Source organism: Saccopteryx bilineata, chromosome 3, assembly GCF_036850765.1.
Source record: "Saccopteryx bilineata isolate mSacBil1 chromosome 3, mSacBil1_pri_phased_curated, whole genome shotgun sequence".
NCBI classification, from domain to species: Eukaryota; Metazoa; Chordata; class Mammalia; order Chiroptera; family Emballonuridae; genus Saccopteryx; species Saccopteryx bilineata.
This window is the reverse complement of record NC_089492.1, coordinates 168,911,612-168,925,281: the sequence shown is the minus strand read 5'-3', so window position 1 is coordinate 168,925,281 and position 13,670 is coordinate 168,911,612. Positions and strand designations below refer to the sequence as shown.

Sequence of the window (13,670 nt, the reverse complement as noted above, 5' to 3'; positions counted from 1 at the left end):
GCCGATGCTCTACCACTGAGCCAACCGGCCAGGGCCAACAACTTTCCATAACACTCTCTACCCAGTCTGCTAGCAATTCCAAAGTTCACAGCTATGGGGTTTGACCTACAGTCATGTGCCATAGAAAATGACATTTTAGTCAACAATGAACTACATATGCAACAGTGGTCCCATAAGATTATAATGGAGCTGAAAAATTACTATCACCTACTGTCATCATCACACAACGCATTATTCACGTTTGTGGTACTGATGTTAACCATCTACCACGCTGCCCATTGTATAAAAGTATAGCACATACATTATGTATAGTACATAACACTTGATAATGATAATAAACAATTTTTACTGGTTTATGTATTCACTATACTATTTTTATCATTATTTTAGATTTACTCTTCCTACTTATAAAAAACCATTTGCTATACAACAGCATGCTATGTTACACTGGCTGCAGCCTCATATAGCATCTCTTGATTGCATCATTTTCTCTTGTACTTGATTTGATCTCATGTTGTTTTGTACAGTGACGTGCTGTACAACCTTGTAGCCTAGAAGCAGTAGGCCTAGTTGTGGAGTAGGCTGTGCCATCTAGGTTTATGTAAGAACACTTTATGAGATTCACATAACAACAAAGCCGCCTAACAGTAAATTTCTGAGAATGTATCACTATAAAGAGTTGCATGGCTATATATTTAATTGGTGGAAACAACAGAAAAGATATTAAATATTTAATTGAACTACACACAATAAAGCATTATAAGCAAATGAATGTCAGATAATCTGAGGTAGCACACATTAGAGATTAATTAAACCACTTCTGTTGGTGAATACCTGCTGAATTAGTGATAACTTAATCTAATGCCAAGAAGTTATGTTTATTTAATATCTGTTGCATTCATTGATCAGCATTGCACTTATCATCAACAAAAAATTCACTCTCTGTGCCCCATCTGCACTCATCTGCCATGAGCTAATGCCCCATTCTGCAGCACATCAGTGTCAGCCTCATTCCTTGAAAAATTAGCATTGCCCTGCCCCTGTAGTAAGAACCAAAGTCAGCGTTTCTATTGCCATAACCATCTGTCACTCTTCTACATTCTACCAGCATTCAAAATATATTATAGTAAGATACCAAAGTGTGTCTAAGAATAAAGAAAAAAATATGACACTGATATTAAGTAAAAAATATTCTTTTGAAAAAGTACATTACACAGTTTTCACTTTAGGTCATGTAACTCAAGGATTAAAGCATAACAAAGATTCAAGGGAGAAATAAAAAATTTCCTTAAAACAAATGAAAATGAACATAAAGCAACTCAAAATTTATGGGACACAGCAAAAGCAGTCCTGAGAGGGAAGTTCATAACATTACAGGCATACCTTAAGAAGCTAAAAAAAGCTCAAATAAACAACTTAACCCTGCATCTAAAAGAACTAGAAAGAGAACTACAAATAAAGCCCAGAGGAAGTAAAAGGAAGGAAATAATAAAGATCAGAGTGGAAATAAATGACAATAGAGGCTAAAAAAAAAACAATACAAAAGATCAATGAAACCAAGAGCTGTTTTTTTGAAAAGGTAAACAAGATTGATGAACCTTTAACCAGACTCATCAAGAAAAAAAGAAAGAAAACTCATAAATAAAATTAGAAATGAGAGTGGAGAAATAACAACTGACACAGCAGAAATACAAAGGACTGTAAGAAAATACTATGAAGATCTAGTGTCAAAATATTAAACAACCTAGGTGAAATGTATAAATTCCTAGAAACATACAGTATTCCAAAACTCAATCTGGAAAAATCAGGAAACTAGCACAGACCAATTACAACAAATGAAATTGAAATAGTTATCAAAAAAACTCCCAGCAAACAAAAGTCCTGGACCAGATGGCTTCATAGGCGAATTTTATCAAATATTCAAAGAAATAACACCTATCCTTCTCAAACTATTTTAAAAAATTAAAGAGGAGGGAATATTTCCAAGCTCCTTTTATGAGGCAAGCATAATCCTCATTCAAAAACTAGGTAAAGACACTACAAAGAAAGAACACTATAGGCCAATATCCCTGATGAACTTAGAAGTTAAAATTCTCAACAAAATATTAGCAAACCAGATCCAACAATACATGAAAAAAAATCATACATCATGATCAAATGGGATTTATTTTGGGGAGGTAAGTGTTGTGAGTCGGGGGTGCAGAGAGAGAGATCAGCAGATGAAATCATCGTGCAAAGGACCACCGCTCACTCAGGCAAATGGACCCAAGTTTGCGCTGTGTCTTATTTTTATTCATAAGATTTCAAAATGCCTGTTTACTGAGAAATTGGCATAACATCAAGCATAACTTTTACTTAAAGATACATAGAATACACCTGCATGATAGCTTAATAACAATACAATATGAAAAGGCAATAATTGCTATTGCTTCTATGGTTCCCACAACATTCCTCTCTTTATCTCAAGGGATAACCTTAAAAGGAACAGAAATCTTATGAGAATGTTTTACTGAGAAAAGCAACTGCCTTCAGTCACAGAGACCTGTTTCAGTGACCCACCTTCAAGTCATAAAACAATTCTCTTGGCAAAACATTCTTTTCTTGTTGGCTGGGTTCCCATCCAAGACCATGCAATAGGTTATTCCACTACAGGCAAGGCTGGTACAATATTTGCAAATCAATCAATGTGATTCATCACATAAACAAAAGGAAGGACAAACACTACATGATAATATCAATAGATGCAGAAAAAGCATTCGATAAAATCCAGCACCCAGCCTGACCTGTGGTGGCGCAGTGGATAAAGCGGCGACCTGGAAATGCTGAGGGTCACCAGTTCAAAACCCTGGGCTTGCCTAGTCAAGGCACATATGGGAGTTGATGCTTCCAGCTCCTCCCCCTTCTCTCTCTCAGCCTCTCCTCTCTCTGTCTCTCTCTCTCCTCTCTAAAAATAAATAAATTAAAAAAAAAATCCAGCACCCATGTATGATCAAAACTCTCAGCAAAGTGGGAATACAGGGAACATACCTCAACATGATAAAGGCCATCTATGATAGACCCACAGTCAACATCATACTCAATGGGCAAAAGTTAAAAGCAATCCCCTTAAGATGAGGAACAAGGCAGGAGTACCCCCTTTCACCACTCTTATGTCTCTCAAAAGTTGAGTCTGAAAGACCTTTTTAGTTATTCAGGGGCAAAGGCAAATAAAAATGGCTATGAATTATTGAGCATTTACATGTTGTGTGTTGGTGTTTGAAAGGATTATTCTTCACCTCAAATATCTCTTGACTTTGGATATAATTGGGAAGTAAAGCACAAGAATCAAGGAGCTTAAGATAATTGGGACAATGTTGATCAACGAGGACTTCTGTTTGGTTCTGCCATCGAACTTACTTCCTCAGTCACCGATATAACAGAGCAACTGTACTCCTCCTCTAGGGGCAAGCAGCTCAGGCATGGCAGAAGAGAGGGTAGACAGACCATTCAGGAAAGAAAAGAGTAACACTGAAGAGGCTGAGACAGCAGTTTGAATTCCTCTTCCAAACTTGTCCATCAGATAAGTCACTCCTTCTCCCACAAAGCAGCAGGAGTAAGAAGACAGCCAAAAGCCTACAATAATTCTCCAAATATTCCCTTCCCAGATATTGAAATGGGATGCTTCATATCCTCTGTGGATGCATAAGACTGAATGATCTACACCCTCAGTCATAAAGTACTTCACATCTGATATCTCATTCTGTAATCATTTTTATTTATTTATTTTTATTTATTTATTTATTTTTGTATTTTTCTGAAGCTGGAAACGGGGAGAGACAGTCAGACAGACTCCCGCATGCGCCCGACCAAGATCCACCTGGCACGCCCACCAGGGGGCGATGCTCTGCCCACCAGGGGGTGATGCTCTGCCCCTCCGAGGCGTCGCTCTGTTGCGACCAGAGCCACTCTAGCGCCTGGGGAAGAGGCCAAGGAGCCATCCCCAGCGCCCGGGTCATCTTTGCTCCAATGGAGCCTCACTGCGGGAGGGGAAGAGAGAGACAGAGAGGAAGGAGAGGGGGAGGGGTGGAGAAGCAGATGGGCGCTTCTCCTGTGTGCCCTGGCTGGGAATGGAACCCGGGACTTCTGCACGCCAGGCTGACACTCTACCACTAAGCCAACCAGCCAGGGCCTGTAATCATTTTTAATTAAATTTATTGAAGTGACACTAGTTAACATAATTATGCAGGTTTATAATCACTTTTTTTTCCATGGGAAAAGTTTTATTGAAAAAATTGTACAAATATGTCCTTGGTTTGACGGTAACAAAATTTCTTTTTCCCCTCCCTCTCCACCTTTGAAAATCCATAAAAGTTTACCCTGGGATGCCAGATGCAATAATTCTTCACTAGAATTTGCCCGGTGTCCTCCTGTGCAGTTTTTTGTTGTTGAGATTTCTTGTTTTGTTTTTTGTTCTTAATGGAACAAGATAATGAAAGAGTGTGCACTTTATTTTACTTTTTCCCCATTGATTTGAGGGGAGGAAAGGAGAGGGGGGGAGAGAGGGGCATCAACTCGTTTTATTTAGTTGTATGCTCATTGATTGCTTCTTATATGTGCTGCAACTGGGGGTCGCACCTGTGATCTCTGGTGCACTGAATCAATGCTTTATCCACTGAGCCACCCAGCCTGGGCTGTGCACTTTATTTTAAACTTACCAAACACTGATAAAATATCTATCACTGTAGCTGTGATTCCACATCAAATGTGAACAGGAGGAACAGGTATTCATTGTTCACATCATGTACCAGGCCTGGCAGAAAAGTCATCTACTTCTATCAGAACCTCCAAGGAAGAAGTGGTCCATAAATGCCAAGGGTCAAGAATGAGAGCCATGGGGGGAAGCAGTCAGTGACAGGCTCCCTCTGCCTCCGCAGAGCAGAGAAGGGAAAAGACCTGTAGGGAACATCTCTGTTCCTTCTAAGGATAGATGTGACTGTCCCATTTCACAGACATATATTGTTGGTGTTAGAGCAGAATCTGGACTCATTTGACTCAGGAATCCATGTTTTTAATGACTTATTAGACTGCTTTTTCAAGACAATGGGACACAATGTTTGTTCTGGGAGTGAGTGAGGAGGAAGGTGAGCCAGTGCGCTAGGGAGGAAATGTATGTTGGGAAGTCAACAGCATACAAGGATGGCAAAACCATAGGAGTAAATGAAATCACGCAAAGAGGACAAAGAGAAGGCAAGAGACAGAACTCTCCTTTGAATAGCAGTATGCAGGGGGGTACAGAGAGGGTCTCAGCAAAGGGGACTGAGAAAGTACAGCCAGTCAGGGAAGAACCAAATGGGAAGTAAGGACAGCTATGAAAAGGCTGTAGGGTGCTGCAGTAAGAAAAAGAGCATGACCAGGCAGTTGTGCAGTGGATAGAGCGTCGGATTGAGGCGCAGAGGATCCAGGTTTGAAACCCCAAGGTTGCTGGCTTGAGTGCAGGCTCATCTGACTTGAGCGCGGGCTCAACAGCTAGAGCACAAGGTTGCTGGCTTGAGCAAGGGGTCACTGGCTCTGCTGTAGCTCCCCAGTCAAAGCACATATGAGAAAGCAATCAATGAACAATTAATCAATGAACAACTAAGGTGCCACAACAAAGAATTGATGCTTCTCATCTCTCTCCCTTCCTGTCTGTCCCTCTCTCTGACTCTGTCTGTCAAAAATAAAAATTAAGGCTAGAAAGAGGTCATCCTGGAAAAGGCAGCCGGTTGGGATGGGGAACCAGTTTAGAGTGCATTGAGGAGATTAAATAGATTTTCTTAAGAAAAATGGCTTTGAATAAAAGGGGACAGGGGAAGAAAGATGGAGTAGGGGATGGGGCAGACAGTAGATCCTCTGGTTACCACAGAATGTAACATTTGCCAAAATGCCTTTAAAAAATTGTAGTGTGAGTTCAAGTTATTTTCATCCATAACAAATTTGAAGCAGCCTTATTAGACTTTCAGGTAGAAGATCTAGAGCAGAAAATGTCTCCTCGTGGGCCAGGTGCACTGATATAGATACCAGAAGCAGAGGTTAAAAAGCATAAACAATTTTGTGTGTGTGTGTGTGTGTGTGTGTGTGTGTGTGTGTGACAGAGACAGACAGAGAGAGGAACCGATAGGGAAAGACAGGCGGGAAGGGAAAGAGAGATGAGAAGCATCAATTCTTCATTGCAGCTCATTAGTTGTTCATTGATTGCTTTCTTATATGTTCATTGACCGGGGGGCTACAGTGAAGCGAATGATCCCTTGCTCAAGCCAGCGACCTTGAGCTAAAGCTGATGAGCCTTGCTCAAACCAGATGAGCTCGCGCTCAAGCTGGTGACCTCGGATTTCGAACCTGGGTCCTTCGCGTCCCAGTTTGATGCTCTATCCACTGCACCATTGCCTGGTCAGGTGAAAAGCATAAATAATTTAAAATTATTTTGATATTTATAAAACTTTAAAATTGGAAACAGACCCAATTTTCATCAGTGTGAGAATGTTTTAAAATTGTGGTACATTCATACAATTTTCTCTGCCCACTCCATCACAGCCACATTCTCTCAGGGTACTGATGAGCCTTTATTTTACAATATATGTAAAAAACTTTGGTTCTGCTTTTAGATGAACTGGCAGCAATGACCTCCTGTCCCAGCAAAGGGTAACACTGTCACTGTCCTTACAAAGCAAGAGAATGGGCTTTTGCATCAGACGGGCTTGGTGCTAATCTTAACATCACCGTTTACGCGGTCTCCTCCTTTATAAAATGATAATAATCTCTACCTTAGTCTATTATCAAAATATAATGCTTGCTCCATGCCACGCACTGTCCTAAGCCTCTCCAAATATTAACTCATTTAATCCTCCCATCCGTCAACCCTATGAGTTAAATACTGTTTTCCTTTGTTTTCTAGTAAGGGACTGGGGCACCAGAGACATCAAGTGACTTGGCAGTGTCACACAGCTACAAAGTGGAGGCGTGTATTGAGCCGGGATTTGAACGCCCATTATCTGGCTGCAGAACTTGAACTATACAGAGGGAACCGAGCCCATCCCAGACCTGGGACCCCGCAATGGGGACCCCCGCACACAGCGACTGCAGTGTGCGCAGTTCTGGAGCACCACCTGGTCTTCCCAGGAGCCTCTACTCTTCCAGGTGCCATATGGCCGCTAGTGCTCCCAGGGCTGGGGACTTCTGTGGCGGACGGAGCCCCGACCCCGAGTCCGCCACCGGGGGCGCTGCCGCCTTCGCCAACTCCAGAGCTCATCGCTTGCAAGATGTCGGTGCGCCACGGCCTGCGGCTGACACAGCCCAAGACCAGCCTCTCCTGGCTGCTGTGCTGCAGTGCCCTGCTGCCGGGAACCGGGGCTACGTGATCGTGAGCTTGGTGTCCTGGGCCGTCCCCAACGAGGGGGACGAGGAGCTGGACAGCGCCTCCACGGAGGAGGCGATGCCCGCGCTACTGTAGGACTCGGGCAGCATCTGGCAGCGGCGTTTCCCGGACCTCGGCTCACAAGGATGACCAGCAACTGCCGACCATCTCGAGCACCGCCGCGCTCGGCCACGGTCCGCCCCGCCGGGGATGTTCTCCTAAGTGCGTGAGAGCTGCCCGACGCTGTACCCGGGCACCGCCCGCTTCCTGGCCCACGCCAGCGTCTAGGGCTCTCTGGCCACCGTGTCCACGCAGGAGAAGGTAAGCCACCCCGCAAGCCACGGGTGGCAGGCGCACGCCTTGCAGTGGCCTAGCACCCAGGCGACACACACAGGGAACAGACAGGAAGATGCTAGCGACCACTCACGCTCTTTGATTCACACCTATCGGATGTGCCCAGTGGGAGGGATTGGCCTGTAGGCGCGTAGTAAATAACGGAACCAGATTGTGCTTCAGTTTTCCTGGCAAAATAGGGGAGCGGAGGGGGCGCCGGGGATGCTGACAACCAGCTTTCCGCTAGATGGTTGGGGACTGAAGCGCGTCTTTAGATGCTCAGACATGAGACTGACACATAACCAGCGCCTGACCACAGACCAGGACAAAAGAAACCATTGGATGTCCTTTGGCATCACAAGGTGAGTTCGATCAGTCCCTCCCAGCTCGTAGTGCCTGCCAATAGACCTCAACTTCCTTGTCACTAATTAATACAGAGTCAAATTGAGAACTGGTAGGAAAACAATACCTGAATCTTGGTGGAAATGTACATTTTTAAAAAAATGGAACGACAAACAAACATGGAACTCAAGACTTTTTCTGGAAAGGAGGCTTATTGTGCAAAGTGTGTAAATGCTGGAATAGCTCTTATCAGCTGCAGATTTTATTGTTCAGTTCAGAAATGTTTTGCTCACTATGTAGACCTGATTCCATCCGAAGCTGAAATGACATGGATAAATGATGAGAGTGTAACATCTATAAGTATACATCCTCCAAAAAACTTTTAAGATTGTTAAGATAGATGTAAGGGGTTTTCTACAGGGTAGTAATATGAACTCCTATTTGCTTTGTGGCAAAAAAAAAAAAATTCTTTTATAGAATGTCTAGGTCATTGGTCAGAGGGCAGGATCTTGCCCCATCCATGGGTCTCACCAGCTCTGAGACTGTGGCCAAATTACTGGGTTCTCCACTTTGCTTTCCTCATCTATGAGATTAAGTGGTTGACTGGATAGTTTTGAAGTTTCTGTTTGAAACATTATCTAAGTGCAACCTGATTCTGATTATGGCAATGCATCCAAATGGTTCTTCACAGTTATATGTTATGCTTCTAAGACACACCTTAAGAAGATAAGAAACTGATCTTGGTTTAAAACACAGATCAATTAAATTTAGTTCCAACAATCGGCTGCCTGCAGCATGGCTTACCTTCTCCTGCATGGACATGGTAGCTAGAAAGCCCCAGGTGCTGGCATGGGCCAGGAAGTGGATGGTGCCCGGGCACAGCCTCAGGCTACTTTCACACACATAGGAGAACACAGATAAATTAATTTTAATGTCGACGTATTAATGATATTTTGACTTTTGACATCCATTTTCTTAGCTTCATTAGTAGTTCCCCTTTCCAATATTGATATTTAATCCAAACTCAATGAATTCAGAGAGTACTAACCAAGTCCCTGCCATGGGCGCAAAGCATGACTTTAGGCAATTTGTGACTAGCTGAGGGACAGAATCTGTGAACTATTCACAGATATTACTATTTTGAAGGATTCTTTACCATTGCATTTTCTTCAAAGATCAAGTCTTCCCTTATCACAATTCTATAACCTGTTGTCACAAAGCACTTCAAAGACAAATACAGTTTCTGAGTCCTGAGCTAAGTTACAATGAGGAGCAGTCTGTAAAGGGAGAAGCTCATGGGTCTGCTGGACCCAGCAGGGCTTAGGAAGACCTAAGAAACATTGTGTATATGCCTGAGAATTAATTGCACCCACTCTACTAGATGATTACAAACAAAAATTGGTATAGCATAGTTCTATGACTTCCTTTAAGTTGAAAGGATGAGAAACCAATTTCCCATAAGTTTCTGAATTATATAATGAAATATTGATAAAACAAAAACATGACTAATACATGAGAAAGTAATGTGGCCCTAAAAGAAGCAATAACATAGTTCCTGGAGTCCAAAGACCAGGTAAGCAGTTAAAATTCTACTTAAATCCTATCCCTCAAATTACCAAAAACTTGGGGGACCCTAAGAAGTCAGTAGGGCTTCCAGGGGAAGTTTGCAAAAAAGATTTTAGTAACCCTTCATAAGTTTCATTTCCCCTCCCCAAAATAACTGGATTTAACAAAGCAAATGTGTTTGCTATGTACAATTACAGCTTCAATAATAACCTCTTAACCATCCCTCCCAGATGGAATGTCACGCTGAGTTCTTCTGTAGAAATTCTGGAGTCATCACTGAGTGAACTGGACAGAATGGAAACCACTGTGCCCTAACTATTCCCTGTCAGAACCATGTTGATGCCATGTTCTCTTCACATTCCTGTAACTATAATTCCTGGTCAAGGACAAAAGCTAAGCTACCATTTGGAAACTGCATGCCCATCATTGATGGCCCGTTGAACAACAGCACTGGGATTCCTTTCTTCTGTGTGATACCCAAGGATTCTATGGTGGCCAGTCTGATGAAGAACCCCATGGAAGGAAAGTTCTGCAGGTAGACAAGGGTTTGGCCTCCCCAACACAGGTCCTCTGCATAAAGTACAGACTATGAGGTGGGCCCTCTCTGGGTCAGATGACTGGAACAGGACTCTGAGATGCAAAGTGATGTCTTCACTGACTTGAAGTGAAAAGCATAGAATGCCCTTGTAATCAAATCAGTAGAATACCACCAGTTACCAAACTGTGATTTCAGGCAAGGTACTTAACCTTTGGGAGCATCCACTTCCTTATCTATAACATGGGAATAATGATTTCTACCTCATAAGGTTATGGGGAGTGTTAACGTAAAAATAACACAGACTTTCAAAGTGAAATGAAAAAGTGTCTATTGAGATCAATAAGAATAGCTATTTAGATACACTGATTCAGCCCAAATAAGATTCCGATTAGGAGATAAAGCAATGGGGATTTATGAGAAAAAGAAGGGGAACAATTATATCAATAGAAGGAAAGCCTGTCTGTTGATGCAGATAATATGAAGTGATGATGTCAATTCTAAACAGTGGCTTTAATTATCAGCCCAGCAGCCATCAGCCCAGTAATCATAATGTCTGCATTCTTGTTATCTTTGCAAACAGTTGTTTGGAACAGTGTTGCTTTAGGCGCAGTCCAATTATAATTTTCCCTTTTTCTAATATTCCAAAGGTTTGAGGCATGAGACATGCAAGCCAGTTCCTCTGTAGTGGCAGTTCTGGCTCCATTTTAAAGTGGCTCTATTTGATTTTTTTTTTTACATAAAAGTTAGAAATATTTATGGTGTCTTGGACAATACCAGGTGGATAAATGGCAGCTATTGTTAGAAAGGGTTGGGAATGTTTCCTTTTTCATGGCATAATTTCCCTGCTCCTGGCCAGTGAAACTTGCTGTTACTAGAACTGTAGTCCCAGGATGCCTTTCTAAATTTCTGAGGTATTCTTAATTTAGGCATCCTAAAAGCAGTCATCCTGCTGGAACCTGTTTATCCTAGAAGCTAGAGCACATCTGCTTTTGGAGACAGGCCACATAAAACAGAGTGGTGAACCAATCTGCTGCAGCATTCGGATCATGGAAGGAATTGTCTACTGGAAGGTACAGTGATGGCTGCAGGAGCTGGAAGCTGGGAATAATGACAATCCAGCTTACAGATGTCCTTACCAGAGGGTTCCAGATCCGTGAGAACCTGGCATGCTTGCCTGCGCAGCCGGAAGCCACTGCATGGACTGTCTTCATGGCCATCCACAGAAAGTACAGCCATCTGTGCAGCATGCTGGGATAACCAGATGAGGCAGCTCATGGCCAAAAGTGACCACCAGGGGCTGAGGGCATTAGTGTCTCAGCACACTTGTCATTCTGGCCGTGGATAGATGAGGGATGAGCTACCACCCATTTGTACCTAGATATCTAGATCATGTGAAACTCTACTTCTCAGAATTGCCACCCCCTTGCACTATTTAAGCTTCTAAAACATGAAGATATAACTTAAATATCTGCACAATTAAGTTTAGCCTCAGTATGCATCAAAGTAAAGGTTTCCCGACCATGGGACTTGTGCTCACCCCAGAGTCCACCAGTTCCCATAAGTTCAGGTGGATTCACCTATGTGAGGTTCACATTCCAAGTTCCATTACATGTTGGGTTTCACTTCTAGAATCTTGGTAATGTTGAGCGCAGATACTTAACCAATCAAAGATGGGAAAACACCAGTACCCTGGACAAATAAGCCAAGCAGGAGCTGCCCTAGCCCTGGAGCATCATGGCATCAGGTGTCCATGATTAAGAAGTGCCCTAAAAAAAAAAAAAAAAAAAAAAAAAAAAGAAGTGCCCTGACATGCATTTGCATGAGGACACAGCTTGTGAGGAGGAAGCCCCCTGACACACAGGAGTCAGAAATAACTCAGGCTTAAGGGTGATAGGAATGCAAGTTTGAATCTGCTGAAAAAACAAATTGGACTGGCCCTCTGTACTTTTAGAGCTTCATTTGGAGTACAGGACAATTGTATATATAATGTGTATGTGTTTAATAAGCAGATAGGTTAGATGATAGGTGATGATAGATGATGATAGATAGATAGATGATAGATAGATAGATAGATGATAGATTTGTGTGTATATTTTTACATAGCCAGATATTATTTATCACAGAACATATGATTGCCCTACAACTGATCTTCCTACTCCACTCTTTAAATTTTTTAAAATTTATTGATTAGAGGGAGAGAGAGAGAGAGAAATATAGATTGTTATTCCACTTATTAATGCATTTGTTGGTTGATTCTTGTATAGGCCCTGACCAGGGATCAAACCCACAACCTTGGTGTATAACAATGACATTCTAACCAGCTGGGCTACCTGACCAGGTTCTTGCTCCACTCTTTATCACCTTGAATTTTTCCACAATATAGCAGCTGAAATAATCTTTCAAAACCCAAATCAGATCTTGGGATTCCCCAATTTAAACTCACTAAGAAAGACAGGGTGCCTGTCTCCCTCTCAAAATAGATAATAGTACCTGATCTTTTGCTGATTGACAATATTTGATTTGGGCCTAGTTTTATTAAGTTGAGGTCTTTAATCAGAAAATTTGTTGTAATCAGAGCTGATACACATGCTTGACATGTGGCTAAGAAGTGCCTTTTTATTATGATATAATTATTGACATATAGCTTTATTTAAGTTTAAGATGTTGCTTTGATTCATTTGTATACTGCAATCTGAATACCATTGTAGTATTAGCTAACACCTCTATCACATTACATAATTATAATTTTTTGTGGTGAGAACATTTCGGAACTAGTCTCTAAGCAGCTTTCCGATTTATAATACAGTATTGTTGACTAAAATCACTATTCTGTGCATTAGATCTCTAGAACTTACTCATCTTCCGAAAAACAAGTTTGTATACTTTGACCAACATATCCTCATTTTCCCATTCTCCAACTCTTGGTAACCATCATTCTGTTCTCTATTTGTGCAAGTTTGATTTTGGGGGGATTTCACATATAAGTGGGATCATACAGTGGTAGTCTCTCTCTCTGACTTATTTCACTTAGCACAATACTCTCACAGTCCATCAATGTTGTCACAAATGGCAGGATTTCCTCCTTTCTCATGTATATTTGATACATATCATGTCTCCCAAAAAATGATAGGGCCATTAACAGAAAATTAGATCTAAACTGATATGTTTTGTTCTTTATGTCTGATTGAATAACCTCCTTGAGTATTTCTGACAGAGGAGATTTTCTAGTGATAAATTCCCTCAGCTTCTGTATGTCTGTAAAAGGTTTTATTTCTTCTTCATATTTGAAGGGTAACTTTGATGGATATAGTCTTCTTGGCTGGTAATTCCTCTCTTTCAACACTTTGAATGTTTGGGTCCACTCTCTTCTGTCTTATGGAGTTTCTTCTGAGAAGTTCGATGATAACCTAATGGAACTTCTGCTTACATTTTTCTTTTCCCTAGCTTCCTTGAGGATTCTTTCATCATTGATTTTTGACAATTTTACTACGATATTCCTTGGAGAAGGTCTGTTTGAGTTGA

General features: G+C 41.7%; 1 protein-coding gene across 1 annotated transcript in view; it reads left to right on the top strand.

Moving 5' to 3' along the window:
- Positions 1-7,274: 7,274 nt before the first annotated feature.
- CREG2 (cellular repressor of E1A stimulated genes 2) overlaps positions 7,275-13,670 on the top strand; it is a 50,546-nt gene continuing 44,150 nt past the window's right edge. The window contains 3 exon segments of the mRNA XM_066264909.1: positions 7,275-7,359; positions 7,362-7,694; positions 10,004-10,145. Of these exon segments, the coding sequence (XP_066121006.1) occupies positions 7,275-7,359; positions 7,362-7,694; positions 10,004-10,145 (560 nt within the window).